Source organism: Aquarana catesbeiana, linkage group LG06 (assembly GCF_042186555.1).
Source record: "Aquarana catesbeiana isolate 2022-GZ linkage group LG06, ASM4218655v1, whole genome shotgun sequence".
Lineage (NCBI taxonomy): Eukaryota > Metazoa > Chordata > Amphibia > Anura > Ranidae > Aquarana > Aquarana catesbeiana.
The window spans coordinates 99,048,698-99,074,682 of record NC_133329.1 but is presented as its reverse complement, the minus strand read 5'-3'; the positions used below and the strand labels follow the sequence as shown (position 1 = coordinate 99,074,682).

At 43.0% G+C, this 25,985-nt stretch overlaps 1 protein-coding gene across 1 annotated transcript in view; it reads right to left on the bottom strand.

Moving 5' to 3' along the window:
* The window catches only part of PRKCB (protein kinase C beta), a 323,981-nt gene that overhangs the window by 115,115 nt on the left and 182,881 nt on the right, over positions 1-25,985 (bottom strand). Inside the window, exon 4 of the mRNA XM_073636508.1 lies at positions 1,938-2,049. Coding sequence (XP_073492609.1) covers positions 1,938-2,049 — 112 coding nt within the window. The remainder of the gene's footprint in view (positions 1-1,937; positions 2,050-25,985) is intronic.

Sequence of the window (25,985 nt, the reverse complement as noted above, 5' to 3'; positions counted from 1 at the left end):
ACATAAACTGGCCTCGACCAGGTGTTCCTCGCAAGATTTCTGTCAGAGGAGTGAAAAGAGATATCAGAAGAGTTGTCCAAGAGCCAAGGACCACTTGTGGAGTGCTTCAGAAACACTGGAATTACCAAGTACAATTGTTTCAAAGAAAACAATACGTTTTTGGCTCAAATGCCATGGCCTGTATGCACGCTCACCACAAAAGACTCCAAGAAAAAGTAAGTTGAAGCTCAGTTAAAGTTTGCAACATTTAGGCAAGCCTGTAAAATACTGGGAGAATATAGTATGGTCAGGGGAGACCAAAATTGAACTCTTTCAATGCCATAATACACACCATGTTTGGAGATCAAATGGCACATCACCCCAAAAACACCCCAATACCAACAGTGAAGTTTGGAGGTGGGAACATCATGGTGTGGGGCTGTTTTTCAGCATACAGTACTGGCAAACTTCATATCATTGAAGGAAGGATGAATGGAAAAAAATGTACCAAGACATTCTTCATAAAAATCTGAAGCCATCTATTAGGATGATGAAGAGGAAACGAGGGTGGACATTCCAGCAAGACAATGATCCCAAACACCAAGCCAAGGAAACGCTCAATTGGTTAAAAAAAAAAAAAAAAGAAAATAAAGCTGCCAGAATGGCCCAGCCAATCACCTGACTTGAATCCAATAGAAAATCTATGGAAATAACTAAAGATCAGAGTTCATAGAAGAAGCCCACTGACCCTCCAAGATTTGAAGTCTGTGTTCAAGAATGGGCCAAAATCACACCTGAGCAATGCATGGGACTAGTTTCTCCATACAGGAGGCGTCTTGAAGCTGTCATTACCAACAAAGGATTTGAATGAAGTATTAAATACATTTCAGTTAGCGTGTTCAATACTTTTTCCCTGTGTCATTCCATTTTATTACAAAAGGAGAAGGACAGCCTGAGTTTGGCTGTACTTCTCCTATGGATTGCATTCTTGTGACCCATTTTTAGCAGAAAGCTGGCTGAAGTCCGCTCTCTGCTGACGTCACAGAGTCAGTCCAGGCCATGGAGTCGGGATCCGCTAGATCCCTGGACCGACACCCGGCTCAGCCACTCAGTTAGCCGCTAAGAGGCTGAGCCGGCTGCTCCTGCCCCTCCACAGCCCAGTGCTCCAGTGAGCGGGAGGGGCATAGCAGAGAGCTGTGGGAACTGAGTGATCGGTGGTGTTCTATCGCTCTGTTTTCAGTGTAGAGGCGCCAGGGAACAGATGCAGTATCCACCTAGGTAAGTATGATTAAAAAAATATAAACAAAAAAAAACACAGAAACCCAATACTTCTCTTTTAACTTCATTTTCTGAACTTATTTGTTTTGGTTTGTTTGCATGTATAGATTGCATGGGTTGTTACTGACATGTGGTGAAAATGTCATATCAATAGTATCTGTGCAACGCAGCGTGTTGCGAAAAACGGTGAAATGTTGCAACGCGCTGCAGCACATAGAAAAATGTTTTAAAAAGGCTAAAAAAAAAAAAAAGGCACTGTAATGCATGCTGTCTGTGTTCAGGGACCCCCGGCCTGCACAGATGTCAGATTGGAACCAGTGGCTGTGTCCGTGCAGCTGCAGCATCCCAATTGACATGAATGGGACTGCCTGCACAAGGATGCATGAACACTTGCACATCCCGTGTGGGCAAAAATGATCCTCAGACAGCTGTGGATACGCCCCGTGTGAGAGCCTAAAAACTTTAAATACGCATGCCAGTGCATGTGTAATACACCACGATGCAAATAAGCCCTCAAGACACTTTTTTTTCTTTTGAATTTTTTTTTGGTCCACTGGAGAGATTTTCCTTTACTTCCAGACTCGAAGACGCAAAAGGTAGTAAAAGTCTTCTACTGCCATAAGATACACTTCAACGATTGGGTCAGTGGTAGCAATAAGGGCAGCACAATGCAAACTTACTTTCACATTTCATCCCTTGGTGAATGAGACCATATAATAAGGAACCGCAGTGGTCACAGAAGGTGGGGCTGGAGTACGTGTGAATTTTGAACTTGTGTTTACTTCTCGGATCCTAGAAAAAGAAAAAACAAAAAAGAAAGGATTACAACAATAGCAACTAATGGGTGACTAAATAAATGCAGAATTCAGGAACCAGTTAGCTCTAGCTAAAAGCCAACAGGACCTTTTAAAGGGCTTCTATATACCAAATACACAAAATACCTTATACAAATCAGCTGTGATAACCAACTATCCATTTATAAAACATTTGTGCAAAGAATGTCAGATACATTCTTGCAAGCTGAAAATAATGTCACCATATGTTTTCCAAGAGCTTATTCCCCCATATCATAAGCTCCATCTAGTGGGCAAAATGTGGTATAGTTTTCTCTTTGCGGTATTTCAGAAATCTATACTGCATTTTGGCCACTAGATGGAGCTGATAATACCGGAATTAATCTGTTAGAATACATACAGTGAAATTTTATTCAGCTTGCACAAATGCATCCAACATGCATGCTACAAATGTTTTACAAATATATCACATACTGTAGGTTTATATTTATAGGTTTTCACAAGTTAAAGCCCATATTATTTCATTTTTCGATTGCGTAGGGAAGTAAAACACTTGTCAGTATATTTTTTTTTCATGTGCTCCAATGTGGAGATTACACTTTACATTCTGACCTGTAAACTTATCAAGAGGTAAAAGGAAATCTCCCCAAAGTGAAGAAAATGCTACCTCAGCCAGTTTTTACTTAAACAAGTACACCCATTGGAAGAAAGTGCACCCATTGGAAGACTTCCTCTCTATTCCTGTTCTGGAGACAACGCAAACTTTCAGTCCTAGGCAATAAAAAAGGGGTTGAGACGAAAAAAAACTTGTAGATTGTGGCACCACATCCCAATGAATTGCAAAAAGAAAAAAAACTAGAATGGTGTAGGACTTTACTGGTAGCCACTGGTAATCCCAAATAGGAAAAGAGAGTACTCAATTTAAATATGAAATCCAACATTTCTGTTTAAACATGATAAAACATCATAAAAGCATATATCAATACACATAAACGTGCAACATCTGCCCATATGTGAAATGGCCATAGGTAGAGCTACATAGTTATAGTTAATCGGGTCAAAAAAGACACAAGTCCATCCAGTTCAATCATAAAAATAAATAAATAAAAAAACAATATCATACAATCCCATATACACAATTCTATACCCACAGTTGATCCAGAGGAAGGCGAAAAAACCCCAGCAAAGCATAATCCAATTTGCTACAGCAGGGGAAAAAATTCCTTCCTGATCCCAATGAGGCAATCAGATTTTCCCTGGATCAACTTTATCTATAAATGTTAGTACCCAGTTATATTATGTACATTTAGGAAAGAATCCAGGCCTTTTTTAATGCAATGTACTGAGCTGGCCAGATCCACCTCTGGAGGGAGTCTATTCCTCATTTTAACAGTTTTTACTGTGAAGAAACCTTTCCGTATTTGGAGATGAAATGTTTTTTCCTCTAGACATAAAGAGTGCCCCCTTATCCTCTGAGTTGACCGTAAAGTGAATAACCCAACACCAAGTTCACTATATGGACCCCTTATACATTTGTACACGTTGATCATATCCCCTCTTAATCTCCTCTTCTTAAGAGAGAATAAACTCAGTTCCTCTAATCTTTTCTCATAGCTATGCTCCTCCATTCCTCTCATCAGTAATTTATATTGCCTTTCCTCCATGCCTCTTATTTGTATTGGATCACTGGATATTTATTTATTATTATTATAGAGCTGTACACAAAATAAACCTGTAGAATGGTCTATAGCTGTCCAAGCTTAATTCTGATGAGAAACAAATGTACAGTGTCCTTTCCATATCAGGGCCAACCACTTTCAGTCCTAGTGACAATGGTTACCAAGACAAACAATAAAAACCTTACAGTGGTTTTAACCCTTCACCCCATTCTTTCCTAGAACAAAAACTGGGTTTAAATGCATTTTAAAGAATAACTCCATTCTAATGAAAAAGTAAATTGTTAGATTAAAATAGATGAATAGCAAAAGCTTTTCTTGGCCACACTTCTCTTCTGGATCAAAGGAGTGAACTTACCTTTACACTCCCGAGACTTATAATCAGCTGACAGTAGGCTAAAGTCCACTGTAGATTTCTTTCACAGAGCCGCTCCAGGCTCTGGAAGGATCCCACCATATTTTTGGGATCCACCCAGATGTCCGATAGGCAACTGGATCTGCGCATGGCTGAGAGTCCGAGCCAGCCGCTCCCACACCCTTTTCCTGTCTGGTGCTCCAGTGAGTGTATGTGTGTATCAGGTGTCCAGTAATTTTTCTAACTGGCTGGATTCTTTTTTAGTCTTACTCAGTATAACAAGGATAATGGTCAGCATGGTCAAGTTACTTAAAGCGGAGTTTCACCCAAAAGTGGAACTTCCGCTCAAATTGTTTCCTCCCCCCCTCCAGTGCCATAATTGGCACCTTTCAGGGTTTCAGGTATCCTGTTCCCACTTCCGAGAGCCACAACCGCGGATATTGTCGTCACGGCTCGGCTCTCTCCTCTTCCCCCTGTCGCCGGGCCAGTAGGAGAGAGGAGCGGAGCTTCACGCATGCACAGTAGGGTTCCCGGCGTGAAGCCGTAAGGCTACACTGCCAGGTTCCCTTAACCGCAATGGAAGCGGCACCACCCGACAGCTGATGGAAACACCAGCTGCGGTGCCGATATCGCTGGACTCCAGGACAGGTAAGTGTCCTTTTAAAAATAAAAAACAGTAAATTCTGCGTTGCCCCTAAATAGCAGCTAACACACCACATATGAAATTGATGGTAACAAAACAAATATAGCAAAAGTGTAGCACTAAAATGACATGCCTAGTGCAATATGCATAGGTGAATTTCAGTTGTAATGAAAACGAAAGATGAGTTTAAAGTGAGTTAGATATAACAAATCATTCTGGATTGCCTATAAAAATGTAAGACATATAAATATGTTCTAATTACATTTGCAATTTATAAACTATATATCAGATATACATTGTGACGAACTAAAACAAAGAATAGCAAAAAGTGTCCATAAACAATTATTAAGTGCAACAGGTTCTCCGTGTAGGTAAAGTTGAAACTCAATCTTGTAAATAAGTGAATAAACCAGATTGTGACGAAAACCACCACCTAGTGAAGGGGAGGCTTACCAGAGAGTTTGAACACGTAAGAGCATATGCTCCACGTGTCAAACTAGCTTGTATATATTGGAAATGGACTCTGGATCGATGTCCTCAGGCTGGCATCCCCCAAAGATTAAATTTAGAATCGCTTGGGATGTAATACAGCAAACGGACCGAAACTCAGATGTCCTCAGATATGGAGGGTTATCAAAAAAGAAAGCAAAAAGGGACTATAGCGTAATTCCATTTATAAAATAAAATTTAATAAAATGAAATGGCACTCACATGATTGAAGGTAAAAACAGCGCCGATACAAAATCGATACAGGCAACAGTGAGGATCGTCGAACATATCATAATGATATGTTTTTCAGTGCATTTTTACACTAAATTGTGATGCGTTTTCATACCTCATTCATTTTTCTGAAGGAGGATGAGACCGGCTGTTAAACACTTCCAAAAATGCATGTACATGTGTTTTTATGCGCTTCTATCGAAGTCTATAGGGCCAAGGACACACTATGTGGCACCAAAAGAAGTACCTGCACCCCTCCAAAAATTGCACTGTACCATGTTGCACCGATGTGAAAGTTTCTTTGCACACATTTGCAAAAATATGTGGAAGCCACAGAGCCCACGTCAAGGCTCCTCTGTGTGAGAAAATCGCTCTAGTGTGAACAGTGACTTTAAAACATAATCTAAACCGAAGATCCTCAGACCTATTTAACTCCTATGTGATAATGTTATCATATGGATATTCTACTTCCAGATATGATCTAATTTTGTACAGTGCTGAAAGGGGGACAGTACTATATAATTCAATCAAAAGCTGGAGAGGCACAGGTAGAGAACATGAAAAGGTCACATTAAGGTTTTTCTCCATTCCACATCAATTGCTAACCATCTGGCATAGACAGGAAAAAATGACACCATCTGCCAGGAGCCTGGCACCAGCTCAGTCACTTAATGTAACAGATTCTCAATTACACAGGAGGGGAAGCGTCACAAAGTGCTCTGGATTGGCAATTAACCAGCTCTGTGCGCTTCCATCTATGGCAGCCTGGGCTTCATTATAGCGCTCTTTGAAGAGCTCTGATTGGAAGACATTTCAATTTCATTTCCATTTGGAGGAGAAGATGAGGTGACGGTGGTTCTTTCATTTTAGAATGAGGAAGAGATGCAGAAAATCGTTCCCCCAGATACAGAAATAAGTGATGAGGGGAGCTGATGGAGACAAGACGCTCCTGACCGTATTCTACAGATGTCTGACACAGAGGTAATTTAATATCTCAACCCTATGGGCCTTATGGGCTTTGGTCTCTAAAGAATGCATTCAAAGCATAAAACAGGAGTAGCAAGCCAAAAGGGTCAAGAGTTCAAAATGCTTTAATGGTTCTTTAGCAACATTATGTAAACAGCCAACAGATTTCGGGGCCCACAAATATAAACCAACACCACAAAGAGCCGTCTATTTCTTATCTCTTACGTATAAGTAAGAGATGGGTAGCTGCAAAAATTCCCCTAGCAACAAGCTCATATCCTTTGGTTCTGTACCTACCTCATTTAGAAAATGGTAAGTTAATTTTTCTGTGCATTTCCATTTCACAGTTCAGTTACAGTACTTTCAGTGCCTCCCTACTGCGGCAACACTCCTTGTTTTTCTGTGACAGGTTGTAAGTGGTTTGGGCATTGGCCATAAAGCTGGATTGCCCAACACTTTCAGCAAGGAGAAGATCAGCCTTTAAAACTTCAACAGCAAAATCTCTGACATATATCCCCCACTCTCTTCCTATCCAACATGTAGTTTTGGGTGTTCCTGCCCACCCATGTGTGTTTCAGCTCAGTGGTCTCCAAACTGTGACCTGTGGCCCTTTGCTTGTCCCCTTGGACACTACTCCTCCCATTGACACCAGCAATGAAGCACAGTTCCTCCCAATTACACCAACGATGGGGCACTGTTCCTCCCAATGACACCAACGATAAGGGACTATTCCTCCCAATGACACCAACAATGAGGCATTATTCCTCCAATACCAAATGACAGAGGTGCCATGTCTTTTTTATTTACTCCCACTCCCAAGTCAGAGGCATGGTTTCCTCCCACTAATGCATTTTCTACGCTAGGGGACCCCAGTCTGGCCTCACTAATGTCTGAAAGACAAAAAAACTGGCCCTTTGTTTGGAAAGTTTGGGGACCCCTGTTCTAGCTCATTCTGTTACCTTCTCCATAATTAAAAATAAAAAAATCCAGCATGAAAAGTGGGAGCCCATCATAATGAACACAGTAGAGATCTCACCAACACAACCCATGAGAGATATAAGATATTGTTTTGGTGGTTTATATCTCTAGCATCTACCAAGAAAAAAAAAAAAAAAAGAAAGAAAGAAAAAAAAAAAAATTTGAGTGACTTCAACCTTAATGGGTAAATTTATGTTTTAGGGTTCTGTGGGGTTTTACTAAAATTTGACACTATTACCTATTAAGATCACATCATCATTTTTCTAGACTGATTAAAGATCGCCGATACATAAATGCCTTGGAAAATTGGTGGCAAAAGTCATCCGGAGAACAAACCAGGGAACACAGAATGTACAAAGCCAATTCAGTCCATAACTTCTTTACTGGCAGGTCACTTAACTGGACAGTCTAAGTTCTAAAACCCTAAGGTCAGCAGCAGATGGGAGGATTGAGTTTCATGGTAAATGGTTATAACTGGTGAATTTCTTAGAGATATGCACCAGCCATCAATTATAATACAGGAAGGACTATCAATCTAGCGCATCTCCTTTATAGGGCAGTGAAGCATACAGCCTGATTTATCATGGTCTGACATTCTGCTGTGGGTTTCATAACCGAACTCCAGGCAAGATGATGCAAGCTACAGTGTCTAGAGTAAACCTGTAATTTGTTCCATTCACGGTCTTAGAAGGGAGACAAATGACAGACTTCTAGCAAAAAGGCTTCAACTTCCATAAGTTTCAGCAAAGGGTCCTTCCAGAGACCTAACAGGGCCCTTAAACCTTCCAGCCGAACATCACAACATGGAGGTGCAGGCATAAAACCAGTTGACTGAGTAGAGGAGAGCCCAGAGTAGAAATTCTGATCACTGGCCGGCACTACGGGAAAAGGGCACTGCAGGGAAACACATGACAGTGGATTCAGATTCAACCACAGACTTGGTGGGCACCAGTGGAAACAGGTTGTTGTTTTTCTTTAATAACTGGAGATGTGATTCAGATGTAAAAAGTCCTGCCTAACCCCCACAATTAACTTGTCAAGGTTGCTGTTTTCCAGTTCAGTCACAGCAATATGCCAATCCCAGTTTCAATTGTTCAACCATTTCCAATTCCCAAAACTGTCATAGAAATCTATAAAAATGCTCGATAGGTACTGAAGTCGTTTTCTATTGATTTCTGAAGCAAACTTAATTGTTAGGTCACTCAAAACCGGGAAACTGTGGCTAATGGAAAGCTGCCAACAAAACTGCTAAGTATACGGCCAGCCTGGAAGTGAACATTACAAAGATTCAAATTTAGGAACTAGAGTCGCTAGTAACAAAGTGAAACCAGGAATGCAGAACATAAAAAGAAAATTGCAGGCACCATGTGCTCTTAAGGCAGGACTAACGTCTTAAAACCTTAAAATGAAGGTCAGCTTCCCTTTAAAGCCTTGTAAAGTCGGACTTCAACTTGTAAGAGCTTTATTACAAGGCAGCAAGCAGCTTTTTTGAAACTCTTATTGCACCCTTAAGCTCCAGTTAGGCAATACTAAACACAGAATGTTGAACGATACTTTAAAACAAGCTGCTAGTGAGCTTCAGTGGCCTTTCAACAATTTTCAAGTACTCTTAAAGAGGGCACTTTAGGCAAAACTTTAAAGTCCATTTCTGGGCAGTTCCTTTTTTCTTCTGCAGCATGTTTTACTCACCTAAATCCACTATCCTGGTCAGGCGCCGGCAAGGTTTCAGGGTGTGGGGGCTGATAATTCAGTGATGTCGATCTGCATGTATCGGTAAATCCCTTTCGGCTGATGTCACCACTGATTCACCTATTTTGGATCCCCATTACTGAACAGCCAATGGGAAGTGTCCACTTCACACAGGCAGTAGTATGGACACTCCCTGTACTCGAAAAAAGACTCAGGGTTGAAGTGTAAGCTGACTGCGAATTTAGGATAGTAAAAAGGGGTTGCGTTTTTTTCTTTAAATGCCAGTGATTAGATAGTGAGTGTGGCGGGGGTTTAAGGGGAGCCTGGAGTTCAGCTTTATCGATCCTTCCCCTTGAGAAGAGCAACCTCTATCATCTCCTATTTAGAGGGTACCCATAAAGTAAACCTGTGATTTCAACACCTATAGGTGTAATAATGCCACTTCTGATCTTCTTAGCAGCACCATGGGGAAACCCTTAAGCCAGGTACACACCAAATCGCTTTTTTTTCTTTCCATTCAATCCAGCAGGTTAAAACGAAAAAAAAAAAAAAACAACAGCTTAGGTTGGAGCCACTGTACTAACAAACTGATGTTAGTACAGCAATCTTCACTGCTGTGCTATTGTGTCCTGACAGGGAGACACCCCCCACCAGAACACTCCAGTTAGCGCTCTCGACCATTGCCAGAGAACACTGATCGGGAGCCGGTCATGACCCTGTGACAGAAGCCAGCTGAATGACTGGCTTCTGTCAGACTGGTGGCAGTACACATGGGCCGAATGTCAGCTGGTGTCCATTGAACCAGCCGTTGCCGCCCGACATTCGACCCGTGTGTACTAGACTTTAAAGGGGTTTGAAGGCAGATTTTTTTTTCATCCTAATGCATTTTAGGCATTAAGATAAAAAGCCTTCTGTATGCAGCAGCCTCCCTTAGCCCCGCTAACACTTACCTGAGGTCCCTCTCTGTCCAGTGATGTCCACGAGTGTCTCAGCTGTCCAAGATTCTCCTTCCTGATTGGCAGAGACACAGCAGAGGCGCTATTGGCTCCCGATGCTGTCAAAGTCAACCAGCCAATCAGGGGAGAGAGGGGGCGGGGCCGGGGGTCCTTGTGTGAATGGACACAGGGAGCTGTAACTCAGGTCGGGTGCCCCCATAGCAAGCTGCTTGCTGTGGGGGCACTGAACAGGAGGGAGGGGCCAGGAACACAGAAGAGGGACCCGAGAAGAGGAGGATCTGGGCTGCACTGTGCAAATCCACTAACAGAGCAGGTAAGAACAACATGCTTATTATTTTTTATAGAAAAAAAAAACGAGCCTTTGCAATCACTTTAATATGGGCTCCTTGTGTGGGCAAACAGTGGCTAGCTTACACAGTGCTGGCTATGGCACAATTCCTTTCCACCTGAGCGTCACTACTGGTCAGTGAGGCCTCTGCTCACAGCAATAGACTAACAGCAAGGTTTTGGAAGTGGTAAGAAGCCATTGTATGTAGTCGTATAGGTGAAATCACTATTCACACAACAGGGAACCCGAATGTAAAGGAAACTGTAGGCTACTTCGGAAAATGCCTGCTGAATGGTTGTCCTGTCCATTCTCTTTTCAATACTTTGTTTCATTGAGTGCCCTAAAGCCTAGTACACACTAGTAGTTTGTTTTTGTTCAACCCAGCAGGGATGAACAAAAAAAAAAAAACCTGACAGCTCAGGAGGATCCGCCAAAATACTCCAATCAGCACTCTCAGCCATTGGCTGTGTGTAGGTCAGAAGGACCAAATGCTGACTTCACTGGCTGCTTGCTCATTCTGAGTAAACAACGAGCATCTTCAGAAGGAGGTTAGTAATGGCATACTACATGTGTCTTTTGCAACAAGGTTCCTTGCAGCCAGTTTCCCCATCTGTGCCTGATTTTCAACACTGGCTGACAAGGCAAAACCCAATAAAAAGGTGCAAACATGTGACAATCTTCTACCTGGGGCTGCCTATTAGTCAATAAATACAAAGCGTCATCTTCAATGGAATCCGTCACAAAGGAAACCGTGGAAATGATGTGTGTGGATGCTTAATAGAGACCTATCACTGGGGTTCTGACAGCACATAAATCCAGGACTCTGTACTCGGAAGCTGGAAAATTAAATGCTTTCACCAGAAATGGACAAGAAAGCCTTTACGGAATTGAATGGAGTCAAAACTCACTAATGAGATCCTGGAGCGCGAGGCCCAACTGCATTACCGCATAGACAAATTAAAGGAAAGGGATAATGGTTTCTGGTACTGACTTATATAAGGCCTTCATCTCCGTGTTGTTGCACACCACTAACAGGTATTACAAGGCTGGGTTATAAAAGATAATACCATACTTCAAATGTACCAGTGATGAGTGCAAAGCAATTGTAGCAATGATTCACAACAATAGGCAAGGGAGCTCTCCCTGAACAATCTAGGAAAATAATGTCTCCAAATCTATAAACGGTTTATTCAATTTGAATTTGTTGTCTGCACGGAGCTAGCCTATTCTGCCTATACTTGCAGGTGATTCCTCCGGGTACTCGGGGTCTCTGCTAGTAGGTGAACTGGTTCTGATCTAATTTGGCCCTAGTATACATGTACAAATTGGCTCTGCACTTGCATCACATTCTGCATGCTGTTCTCAAGCTGGAAAAGACCTGCTGACCCCCCCTTGTAAAAAAATGTGTCCTGGCAATTAGCCGTGGGACACGGCCCTATTCAAAGCAATGGGAGGCTGCCAGCTACCGCAGCGAATGGCAGCCACTCGCATGTAATCACTATGTGGCCATTAACTGCAAAGGATCGGCCGTGGACACAGACTGTCTGCCTTGCCTTTTATATACACACACGACTACTTTATTAGTTACACCTTGCTAGTACCGGGTTGGACCCCCTTTTACCATCAGAACTGCCTTAATTCTTGGTGGTATAGATTCAACAAGGTGTTGGAAACATTCCTCAGAGATTTTGGTCGATATTAATACATATGATAGCATCACGCACGGCTGCACATCCATGATGCAAATCTACGGTTCTACCACATCCCAAAGGTGCTTTATTAGATTGAGATCTGGTGACTGTGGAGGCCATTGGAGTACAGTGACCTCATTGTCATGTTCTAGAAACCAGTTTGAGATTTGAGCTTCGTGACATGGGGCATTATCCTGCTGGAAGGAGCCATCAGAAGATGGGTACACTGTAGTCATAATGGGATGGACACGGTCAGCAACAATACTCTGGTAGGCCGTGTTGTTTAAACGATGCTCAATTGGTACTAAGGGGCCCAAAGTGTGCCAAAAAAATATCCCCCACACCATTACACCACTACCAGCCTGAACCGTTGATACAAAACAGGATGGATCCATGCTTTCATGTTGTTTATGCCAAATTCTGACCCTACCATCTGAATGTCGCAGCCAAAGTCGAGACTCAGACCAGGCAAAGTTTTTCCAATCTTCTACTGTCCAATTTTGGTGAACCTGTGTGAATTGTAGCCTCAGGTTTCCTGCCTTTAGCTGACAGGAGTGGCACCCAGTGTGGTCTTCTGCTGCGGTAGCCCATCTGCTTCAAGGTTCGATGTGTTGTGCATTTAGAGATGGTATTCTGCATACCTTGGTTGAGTTACTGTCGCCTTTCTATCATCTCCAACCAGTCTGCCCATTCTCCTGTGACCATTGACATCAACAAGGCATTTTTGTCCACACAACTGCCGCTCACCGGATATTTTCTCTTTTTCGGACCATTCTCTGTAAACCCGACAGATGGTTATGCGTGAAAATCGCAGTAGATCGGCAGTATTGGAAATACTCAGTCCAGCCCGTCTGGCACCAACAACCATGCCTTGTTCAAAGTCACTTAAGTGCCCTTTCTTCCCCATTCTGATGCTCAGTCGCTTTCACCACATCTAGATGTCTAAATGCACTGAGTTACTGCCATGTGATTGGCTGATGCGTATATCTAATAAAGTAGCCGTTGAGTGTATATCTACCTAGATTGCAGCATTAACAATACAGGAAAAACTGGTTGGGTCCCCACATACTTCTTAGTGGGAATGATGGTAGGCTGTCTAGAAAGCTTTGGCCAAAGAGTGTAAATGAACTCATCATCCTCACCCTAAGCACAATAGAGAAGATAAAGGTGCCTGCTGGTACCTAAAGCTACACTCTTCAACCTCTTTTCTGTGCAACTCCGCCGTGCAGAAGTACCTGTTCAAATACTGACTTTATGAAAGTTTCTCGTACACCTCCACCCAACTGACAGTGCTCTAGCATGACAACAGGTCATTCACATACCAAACAATGACACAACAGAATACCTAGCCACCACCTATTAGAAAGTACAGCTTTTTCAGTGCAGTTAAATGAGGTAAGGTTTACACACAAATACTATTTATATATAAAATGAAAATGGAGCACTGTTCAGGATACACAAACACAAGCCTTGAACCTACACAGACCTAAAGAAACTTCTACAAACACCAAAGAAGAAGTGTCATATATGTAAACTTTCCATGAGCAAGTTACGTGATAAGTGCCGCAACGCGTTGGACGGAGCCAGGAACGTCACGTTCGGTAGTGCATTAGCATTCGTATCAATAATTTCAAATACTATTTACACCATCGTCTGGGTCAGATCTAGCCTGTCTGATCTGGCGTGTGCAGTTAAAAAAAAAAAAGTTGGAGGGGCAAACTGTCAATACAGAAAGAAGCTCCAGGCCAGGACCGGATAAAAGTCATTTTAATGTTTGGTAGAAAAAGTCATATAAAAACAGTCAACGCATTTCAGGGGCAACAACACTCCATCTTCATCAGGACTCAACACAGGATAAAACTTAAATGGAGAAAACATTGATTGCACAGAATTATATTAGAACCGGTATTAAATTCTCCATGGAGTAACAGCTTGACAGCAGTCGCTACATCCAGATTTTACCCTGCGCAGAGCCCTGATGAAGAGGGAAAGGTATTATCCCTGAAACATGTTGGCTGTTTTTGTATGACTTTTTGCTACCAACAGCTAAAATCATCTTGGACTCTTATCCGGATTTGGTTTGGTGCTCCTTTGTGTATTTCTTTTGTTTAAGTTACTATTGGGTGCCTATCGAAGGATGGTGAGGACATCGCCTCGCCAGAGCTATTGTGCTTGTTTGAAGTTTTCCTTCATCTGACTAAATGTTCTCAGCACATCGGCGAATGTTATTCTGGAACACTGTGTGCGAGGCGAGGAACTGACAGTCTGTCATACAGTGTGATGAGAGGCAGGGAACCAGTACTCCCTGTTCAATCGGTGTGCTTCTACGTCACAAGAAACAACCTGGAAGCAATTAAGTAATGGGGGCCACCACCCCACACCATTCCTGATCATCATAGTACCTGCCATACAAGGGAAGCTTCATTTATATGTTTTTGTCAGTGTAATTTGTTCACAAGCTTTACACAGAGCTAGACACATGGATAATGACAATAGCTCTGTACATAAAATATGGGCAGTAATACGGGACAGTATCCGACGATATAGATGCATCAGGACAGCCCTGCTGTGTTTGATTGTCTCCTCTGCCAGATCGTTACCGCTTTAGACATACCAGAAGAATGCTGCAACCTGCTGTCAAGATTAACCACTCTAATCCTTTTAAATGTATCCCAGCAGAGATCAGTGAAACCCTGGCGGATATCAGGGCTGTTTAGCTTTGGTTACTAATCATACAGGTCAGCTCATGTGAGCCTTTGTCTCCCGCACAGGTTAATTAAACATTTTCTCTAAGCCTTTGATAGGGTGGTACTAATCTACACCCCCGTGGGGTATCCGGCAAACTGCTTTACTCTATGGGGACATATATGGGCTCAACCAATTATACTGGGCCTCGTTTAAGAAAAGCTAAAAGAATATTTGTCTGTGTTGGGTTAAAGCGAACCTGTGGCACAGCTATGGAGAATCAAGTCATTAATTTACCGTATTCTTAACAATACATGAGCCTTAAAACAAGCCTTGCTAACATCTGCAGTTGCAGAAACTGGGGAGTAATTCATCAACAAATTATACAACAAAAGCACTTTTACTTTCATTGTCTCTATAGCCAAGTCTCGAGTTGCGTTGAAACCGCCGTGCCTCTGAATAGTGATCTATGTTTGGAGGCGTTTGTTAGGCAGTGAGGCACTGCACGTAGTTGTGGGGCATTTGTGGTGCTTCCCCATTCACTAGAATGGGTCACCTTCGGAAAAGTTTACTGCCCACCAAACGCAACAGGAGCGATAGCAAGGCATCACAACCACGCATTTAAACACACACCCCCAACCCATCTGAAACAACAAAGAAACGCTCAGCGCAAGGATTCAAAGGGTGCAAGCACTTATCTCACTGGGCCATAAGGTTCCTAATGGAATGCGCGGTGTTGTGCATCAGATTGTCCAATCCATGCAAATTATCATAAAACGCTTTATTGAAGTTCAGGGAATAAAATTAGGAATTTGCAACATAGGACAGCAAAGATCACTAAGTAAACCAATTGCACAGTTCATGGTATAAGGCTAAGGGTTCTTACATAGGCATCCGTGGTGAGCAGCATATGGATTGGTGTAGTAGTCAGCCTAAGTGGGGGTGCTTGTGAAGATGTACCAGCCAACACCCGACCTGCAGGCGTATCACGGTCCGTGGTACAGAGGGATGTTGGGTCAGCAAGGAATATGGCTGGCCAAGACACCAGAAGAAAACCAAAGGAAAATCTAAAATCAAATCAATGTTTGGTGCGACTACCCTTTACGGCTTCAAACCAGTATCAGTTCTTACACTAAGTCAGGTGCATGATTAACCAATTATATCAAGCCGGTTTCTAATGATCATCAATTCAGTCATTAACTGAAACAAACACCCGTGAAGGAGGCTTAAAACTGGGAGAGGAACAGCCAAACTCTGCTACTAAGGTGAGGTTGTGGAAGACAGTTTCATGTCACAGGTCATACACCATGGCAAGACTGAGCACAACAACAGGACACACGGTATACTGCATCTGCAAGGTCTCTGCCGGGCAAAAATTTCAAAGCAGACTGGGGTTTCAAGATCTTTTGAGAAAGCACAAAGAAATGTGCAACATTGAGGACCATAGATGCAACTTCATGCAGCAGATGAGACAAACATTATGTTGACTTCCCTTCGACATCGGAAGATGTCCAGATGTGCCATTAGCACAGAACTGGCAGAAACCAGTGGGACCCGGGTATACCCATCTATTGTCTGGAGAAGTCTGCCCAGAGGTGATCTATAAGGAAGAATTGCAGCCAAAAAGCCATACCTCCAACATGGAAACAAGGCTAAGCAACTTAACTATGCATGATAACACAGGAACTGGGGTGCAGAAAAATGGCAGCAGGTCCTCTGAACTGATGAGTTAAAATGTGAAAGATTTGGCTTTAGCAGGAGGCAATTTGTTCGTCGAAGGGCTGGAGAGTGGTATAATAATAATAATGAGTGTCTGCAGGTAACAGTGAAGCATGCAAGTTTGGGGCTGCATTCCTGCAAATGGAGTCAGAAATTTGGTCAGGATCAATGGTGTCCTCAATGCTAAGAAATACAGGCAGATACTTATCCATCATGCCATACCATTTAGGATGCGTGGAAGAAAAAGGAGTCATGGCAGTGATGGTTTGGCTCCCAAAGAGCCCTGATCTTAACATCGAGTCTGTCTGGGATTACATGGAGACAGAAGGATTTGAGGCAGCCTAAATCCACAGAAGGTCTGTGGTTAGTTCTCCAAGATGTTTGGAACAACCTACTTGCCAAGTTCCTTCACAAACTGTTCATGTGTACGAAGCAAATCCCCGTTTACCGGTCAGCGGTACAAACGGTAAACGGGTAAGAACCCACAGCTTTCCTTTACAGGTCGGCTTTTGCTTAAAAATTTGCTCAGTGAGCCTTTTTCAATTCAGCAAACACAACAGAAATTATTTCAGCAACAAGACAAAAAAAGCCTTTCGTGAAGTCAGGGCTCAAACAGTTTTTAGAAAAGGGAACCATTTTTTTCACTTCTTCTTAGACTTTCCTAAATAAAGAAATACAACTTCATCTTACAGACACCGCTTAACTTTTGGAAGATAAGTAGTGGTGGAGCATGCTGGAAAAACTGCTGGCCAAGCAGAAATTAAAAGCATGGCAGAGGATTTTAACCTCCCTATGTACAACTCTGTAAAAAATTAAAAAAATTAAAAAAATTAAAAACAGGCTCCATTTAGGCTTTAATATCCAAACACAGATCTCTTTAAAGCAATATTCTGCTCGTCTAACTTGACCATGGCCACTATATTCTGAGGCCAAGCATGCCGCAGTCTGTTTAGGCTTTCTGAACAGCTGTATAGTTAAGCTGGAAGCAGATGGATTACGTAGATTCTTCAGACATTCCCAATACGTATGAACCAAAATAAATAAATCCACCCCCAGAAAAGGATCTATTTGCATAGAAAACATAAGGAGCCGGATTTGCAGTTGGCTGCAGCTCGCGGAGTTTCATCTTGTTGAGTGGGTGCAATGAGATATGAAGTCACTGCAAAGACACATTTATAAAAGGATAAATCAGTATTAGCAGCAGAGCTATTAAAGCAGAACTCTAGGCAAACTGCTAAGCACTGAAATACATCTATAATATGAACTGCGTTAATTGGAAGGGGTGGAAGGGGGATTTGTTCATTTGCAATAATGCTCTCCAAGCCTTGTGATGGTAACACCTCTGGCAAGCATATAAAGACTGGAAGAAGACTTCACTATTTCCCAGATCAACTAAGCAGTATCCCATGTCGCCTCCCTGCCTCTAGTCTGATCACTAAACCAGTATACACCATAAGACCAAAAGTCTGTGGATATCTGACCATCACAACTACAATGGTCAAAGGCAATTGGACACCTCAGCAAATTATTGAGTCCAGGTATTTCTAGTGAAATATACGGTTAATGCTACAGCATACAGACATAGCATTTCCACACCAATGTTAACCCTTAACTCCTGTTGGGCATTATGGTTTCCCTGCACCCCCTGCTGGGCACTATTGTTCCCCTCACTACTGTTCCCTTCTACCCCCACTTGGCCCTACAGTTCATCCTCCTCGCTGGGCATTATTGTTCCCATACACCCCCATTCCCCTCAAGGCACTTTTGTTTCCCCTCACCCTCTGCAATTGCACTGCACCCTCCCCACCTTTCACCACTGTGGTCTACCCACCCTATGTTAGGGTAGGTACACAACACCCCATGCTCCCCTTGGGTACTACTTTTCACTTAACCCCATTGTTTTTCTGCCACCCTTCCTCACCACTGGGCACTATTGTTCACCTAACCCCACTGTTTTCCTCACATGCTCTCCACAACTGGGCACTATTGTTCACCTAACCCCACTGTTTTCCTCACACGCTCCCCACAACTGGGCACTATTGTTCACCTAACCCCAGTCTTTCCCACCAGTGAGCACTATTGTTCACTTGCACAGCCCTACCGTTTCCCCAACTTCCCCACCACTTGGCACTACAATTTCCCCGCCCCCCCCCAACCACCACCTGCTTAGCGCAATTTTATCCAACTACCGCTTGTCAATGTTGCCACCTCACCACCAAGTCGGGCAACCTGTCTTCCACATACACTAGGCACCCCCCCCCCCCCCCTATTGACAATGGGCGTTTTTTTCCTCCCCCTGACCAGCAATGAAACGTGGCTTATGATAGAAACTCCTTACTGCCGTACATATACACATTATGTTGTATTTTGCATTGTTCTGACTATGTGCTGTGTAGTACGTTACTTAGACCTGCCCACGTCACTCTGTAAGCTGTGTAGTGTATGTGATTGTTACTGTGTAATTTGCAACTAATGAAGTTCTTTCTTAAGTTGGGACAAAATTTTGGCTCTCTGTGTATACTTTTTTTGATCCTTCAGAGTTATGCAAATGAGACTTTCACTCACTGCACAGTAATTATGAAATATTTAGCGGGTACACAGACTGCGGACTGCACACCATGTATACATTATGTAGATCCAGACTCTACATAACCATGTTCAAGTAAGCTTTGCCCAATATTTAAAAAAAAAAAAAAAAATTAGCCACGCCCATTTTCAGGGCAGCCTGCTGCACGTCTTTTCTGTCCCGATCTGTCCCTCTTTCTCAGGTTCCAAGGTTGGGAGGTAGGCTGTAATGTCTACAAAGACCGAGGAAACACAGTGTGATCACGGGACTCAGCATATTAGCAGCAAAGAAAGTCCAACCTCCTGGTCCACATAAGTTTCATGCGGATTAAAAGAATTGAAGAAGAGCAGCAGGACCAGGCAAACAGCATTTTCAGGAGGAGGTTAGCAATATCTGTCCACAAATTACCCTTAAAGAGAGGTTTATTGTACAGTGGAGAAAACTTTATTCTGGGGATTTGCTTCAGGTGATCAGATAAAATACGTTAACCTTTACCAAACATAAGAAGTCTCTACAGAACTCTTAAGCGTTCTATAGACTATAGAGACTATAATTTATAAATTGTTTATAGAGACTATAAATAATCTATATAAAATTCATTTTATAACGTTTATAGAGACTATAAATTCCCTTGAAACAAAGACCAGTTACTTGTATTCACTTCTTGAGCCAATCCAAATAGTTCCACTTCTTCAGCAATCCCCATTTGTAATTCGGAAGGGATCATCCCCAGCTGTTACCACTCCTGTCACATCTGCTGTCTTTGCATGTTTTGTACAATTAATTACACTCTGTGGTTGAGGAACAAAATTATACGAGACGGTGGCTAGCCTGCAGCTTGTGACTCGGCCGATACGGGTCCGGCTCCGTGTCCCCATCCTACCTCCCCGAACGTGACATGCAGGCAGCCCCGTTATCACCAAAACACAGGAGAGTACCAGGCACAATTCTCATTAGATTTGACTCAATTGAAAGCCCACAGCGCTGTCAGCTGCTGGATCTGTATAATCCTCTGCTTCAGAGCTGCTATTTTTATTCTCCCATCGCCTGCCAGTAATTACAATGTTAGTAGCAGCCGAGGAAGTCCCGGCCAAGACCAAGTGACCTTGGTGACCTCCAGAAAATCACTAGGCGTTTGATACATAATAAAATAGACTGTGTGGTCTTTCCTGGAACCAATCCCCGGCACCATCATTCCCGGCAGGGCCGTTGCTAGCTCTACAAAAGATCTGGGGCTAGAGCCCATAGCAGCGTAGTAAAGAAAGTCATACGCTTGGGCAGGCATACACATGTATATAATATATGTGTGTGTGTTTATATCCCCAGAGAGCCCCCCCTTACATCAGGGTCCCCAGAGAGCCTCCCCCTAAATCAGGGTCCCCAGAGAGCCTCCCCTCCCTTTGGGGACCTCTGCAGAGACTCAGGGCTATGGGCCCCAGATTCGGGGCTATAGCCCCAAAAGCCACCCCCTAGCGACGCCACTGATTCCCGGGATTCAAAAGGCTATGCTTTATTAAAGCAAAACCCTGTGATATTTGAATTTAAACAGACCACAACCCTTGTAGGACTTTAAAATATATGATTGTTTCGAACTACTGAAAAAAATACTGTTAGGTTTCCCTGCTTCATACACTCATGGACTTGTGATTGGCCACAACATCTAATACCTTTGAAGGAATAACAACAAAAATATACACTATGGCCACCCATCAAAATGAGGTTCAGGCATTTCCATCAAAGGGTACGGTTATTGCTACAGCACACAGAAGACATCTGAGATAACTGTGCATATCCATCCTTGTGGAATCCTTCCCAGCATAACGGTCTCTATGCAAAAAGACAGCTCCATAAAGACATGGTTTCATTAGTTTGATGTGAAGGATTATGAATGGCATAAACAACACTATTGAACAAGTTTGGGAATGATTGGAGCACAATTGGCAGACCCAGCCAGGTCTTCTCATCCAACGTACTGACCTCACAAAGCACTCTTGATTGATTGAGCTCAAATTCCCTCAGACAACCTCCAAAACCTTGCTGAAAGCCTTCCCAGAAGAGTGGTGATTCTTATACTTGCAAGGGAAGGCCAACTACACATTATTGCAAGTTACTTTAGAGGTTGCTAGGGGTTCCTTAAGCAATGACCAATTTCTGCCTCTCAGATAAGTTCCCACTGATAACCCTGATCTTTATAGCTTTCTGTAAGGGGACAATTCTTCCCACTGACCACAAGTGTAAGGGGCATTCTTCCCACTGACCATCACACTAATGTACCATGAGTTGAAGATATAGTACTTTTTAATAGAGGTTCCCTGAGACCAGAAACGTATTTTAAGCGTCCCGCTGTTAAAAAGGTTAGGAAAGGCTTCATTAATGCCTATGCTTTTGAACTGGAATGTCCAACAAGCTCATACAGGGGTGATGGTCAGTGCTTGGCCTTCACCAACCAATAGGATCTCTACTCCCTGTGCTTAAAGTGTCTAATGTAAGTAATGGAGGAGTAGGGCAGAGACAGGACATGACTCCTACTGCTTCTCAGCAGGGCATGCAGACAACAAAATGTTTGGATGTCTAGATCCGCTATTCTGCCCATTGCTGACCACCTTACTTAAAAGTACAGCGGCAGAGCGACTCTCCTGTGCTGGATCACATATCCAGTATGTGATCAAGCACTTCTAGGTGGGGGTGCGTGCATGGGCCACTTGTGCTGTCACTAGTCACAGCACAAGCTGACCAGGGGCCAATAATTGACCGCCGGCAACCGCTGATCAGGGAAGAGGACAGGACAGAGCTCTGTGAATTTAAACAATACAGCTCTTTGACTTGTCAGTGAGGATGTGCCGGTTTTTGTTTCCCTGCAAGCAGCACATTACTTAGTAAAAACACAGCATAGTGAATGCATCAAGCACTGTTAGGCACAAAATTAACCCTCTAATTGCCCTAAATGTAAACCCCTTCTAAGACAATGTCATTAGTACAGTGACAGTGCATATTTTTAGCACTGATCACTGTATTGGTGTCACTGGTTCCCACAAAGTGTCAAAAGTGTAAAAACGTCTGTCAGACTACCTGCCATTCTATCACAGTCCCTCCATAAGTCGCTGATCGCTGCCAGCAGTATACTCAGTATACAGTTCCAGTATACTGTGTATACCATAGTTTGTAGACGCTATAATGTTCATGCAAACCAATCAATATATGCGGATTAGGATTTTTTTTACCAAAAATATGTAGCAGAATACATAATTGCCTAAATTTATGAAGAAATTAGATTTTTACATTTTTTTTTTTTATTGGAGATGTTTTATAGCAGAAAGTAAAAAATATTGTATTTTTTCCCCAGGTTTTTGGTAAATTTTAGCACACAAAAAACAAAAAATATATACCACCAAAAGAAAGCACTATTTGTGGGGAAAACAAATTATATAAATGTCCTTTGCCTACAGTGTTGCATGACCGCGTAATTGTCAGTTAAAATAACGCAGTGCTGTATGGAAAAAAAAAATTGCCTGGGTAATGAAGGAGGGGGTATATTTTCCGGAGGTCAAGTGGTTAACATCCATTCAAGCTTTATAAACAGATACAAGTGTCAAACTATAATAACAGACCTCTACCATTAAAAATACTGGAAACGTTTTTGGTGAAATCAAAGTTTTTCTTTAAAACAAAAATGAATAGCATGTTTGTTCTGGCCCCGTGTCAAAGAATACAATGGCAAAACCCTTCATAAAAGTTCTCTAGCGGTATTAGAGTTGTACCATGTTAGTTATTGGTTAATGTAGAAAGTTTGGTGGTTAAGTGATAGGCTCCTTTCACACTGAGGTGCTTTGCAAGCGCTAAAGTGCTAAAAATTGCGCCTGCAAAGCGCCCCAAAAGAGTTGCTCAATGCATTCCAATGTGAAAGCTCCGTCGGCTGTCACACTGGAGCGGTGCGCTTGCAGGGCGGTCTAAAAAGTCCTGCAAGCCGCATATTTGGAGCGCTGTAGGAGCGGTGTATTTACCACTTCTAAAGCGCCCCTTCCCATTGAAAACAATGGGGCAGCGCTGCAAACCCGCCCGCAAAACACCACTGCAGCGGCGGTTTTAACCATTTTTCGGCCGCTAGCGGGGGGTTAAAACCGCCCCACTAGCGGCGCTAAAACGACGGTAAAGCGGCGCTATATTTAGCGCCGCTGTACTGCCAGCGCCCGCACACCTCAGTGGAAAGTAGCCATACTCTTTTTTGGCTAACTTAAGTCAAAGCCTAGTTCCAACTGTTAAAAATTAATTTTTTTTGATGAATATCTTTTTTTAAAAAAATCTTAATAGCACTCGCGCTTCTCTGATGAATCGCCGCTCGTTTGCCGATTTCATAGAGGAAGATATGTTATATTGCTCGTTCTTGGCAATTTCCATATTGCTTGTGGGCATGTGAAGCCCACAAGAACTATCTTCTGGGATCAGGTGCGGCTGAGCGACCAGCATGCACCGCCCGTTCTCGCGCATGCGCAGGAGGTACGGCTCACAGCGCCATACACTTCTGACGTTGCCATCACAATGGGCAGTGGCGTCGAAAGTGCCCGCCCCGTTATGATGGCAACGAAGCCCTCGGCGCTGCCCACTGACTCCTGGGAAATGATGACAGGCATCTCCCAGGAGAACTAGCGAGCGCGGGCCCCGAGGGAAATGACGTCAGGCGCCATGGAGAGGAAGTGGCAGAATACAAAGGACCCCCTAGCAACAGTGATTGAAGGGGTGAGTAAAAAAAAAGAAAAAAAATTCCAAAATGTTTTTCCTGATGCATAATGCTGTTGATTTCTGCAAAGTTTATTTTATGGGTGGAACTCCGCTTTAAGATAAAAGTCTTTGGAATATCTCAGATCCCTTTATCAGGCTATATACATGGTGTGATATGAACAATACTCTGCTGTAGGCTATGCTTTTCCCTCATTATCTCCCGAAAGCAGATACTGACTCTTTATGATCGTGAACCATTCCACACATAAAAAAAACTTTCAAATACTGTACAACAAAGAAGGGAGATGCGCTTGCCATAAAAGACATCTTTAGATTTATTGAAACCAAGCAATGCACAAACAGTTCAGCTGGTACCAAAGAATCCTATAACTAAGCTCCTATGAGGAGTGAAACGCATTGGGACTTATGTAAAGGCTACATACATGCATAAAGCCTGGTGTAAGGATCCAAGTTATCCAAAAGCTTGCATCTTTAAAGCAAACGTCTTTGCATAGTTACACAAGTCCAGCATAGACCAATGTAAATATATACTGTCCCATACCTGGACGATCCATCTGGTACCCTGTTTCCCCAAAAATAAGACCTAGCGTGATTGTCAGTGATGGCTGCAATATAAGCCCTACCCCGTTTCCCCGAAAATAAGCCCTACAAGGACATTAACTAGGGCTTATTTGGGGGGTAGGGCTTATATTGCAGCCATCACTGACAATCACGCTAGGTCTTATTTTGGGTGAAACAGGGTAGCTGAAAATCACTATAGTAGGTGCTGCTAATATAGTGATAATCGCAAACTTCCAGGTTCCATGCCAAGTGGCTGCCTTGCTGCTTAGTGAACACAGGAGGTCACTGGCTGGACACAGGTACTGTTCAGAGAACACTTTTGCATTTTCCTAATGAATGCAAAGTGTTCTTTAAATTGTGATGTCACCTCCCTGGCCTCACCACCACCTTGCCCAATCTCCAGCTTGTCCAATCAGAGAACATTTTGCACCGTTTAGGAGATAATCACCCCAGATGCAGCCAGTTATGTCACCGGCGCATGCGCTCTAAAAGGTCCAGCATACCTTGCCAGACCTTCAGAACTTCGTGTCGGAACCAAGGGCTCCCACGCACATGTGCGGGAGTGACGTCATTGCGGCTCCGGCCAATCACACAGCCGAACCCTGAAGAAGGAGCAGGGGAAGATGTCAGCCCTCTCAGCGGTGATAGCGCGTCGCTGGAAGGCTTCATTCCAAGGTAAGCATCGTATTTATCGGCATATAACACGCACCTTCATTTTAGGAGGGAAGTTTCAGGAAAAAAAATAAAATTTTAAATAAAAGAACTTTGAAGCAAAATAAGGGTCAGTGCCCATCAATGCAGCCTCACCATTGCCCATCTGCAGCCTCACCATTGCCCATCAATGCAGCTTGATCAATGCCCATCTGCAGCCTCACCTCAGATTACTGCTGCCTCGAAGGGGACAGGGAGGGGGCGGGACGAGCGCCGACAGATTACATACAGCGAGAATCTCCTGTTTACTCGGCGGCCTCTTTAATACAAAGTCCCGCCTCCTGGATCGGCTTCTATGATAGACAGAACACTGGTCCAATGCCGGCCCAGGAGACAGGGACTTCCTATTACAGAGGCCGCTGAATAAACAAAAGATTCTCATTGTATGTAATCTGATGGCGCTCGTCCCGCCCCCCTCCCTGTTCCCTCCTAGGCAGCCCAGATTGCAGATTTTCAGGGTGAAAAATTATTTGTTATACGCCAATAAATACAGTACTTCATAATGTAATCACAGAATTGCCTTGTATGAAACATCCAATGCCTGGGGGGATCCTGGATCTCTACTGTTGTTAGGGGGTCGTATGTGTTGAGGGCTTGAGCGAGTGTAAGTATGAATGCGTGAATGTTTGTTGTTGGGGTATTTTTGTTTCTTTTGGACTGTTAAATCTGATCCATTCTACATACTATGTGATTGGTTCTGTTATGTGCACCTTACATATCTGTAATTGTAGTCAGTCTCTGTTGTTTTTCTGTTGTAAAACCAATATAAAACACCTATTTAAAAAAAAAAAAAAAAGTATTTCATAATGTGCTAGTATGCTATGCATACTTGCACATTATGCAATTGCCTTACAGGTGTTTTTTATTTTTAAACAGCCGCGGTTTACTACCACTTTAAGACAAAAAGGAAAAGCAAAGAAATGAGAACAGAGAGAAGGGTTCAGCAGTGTCTT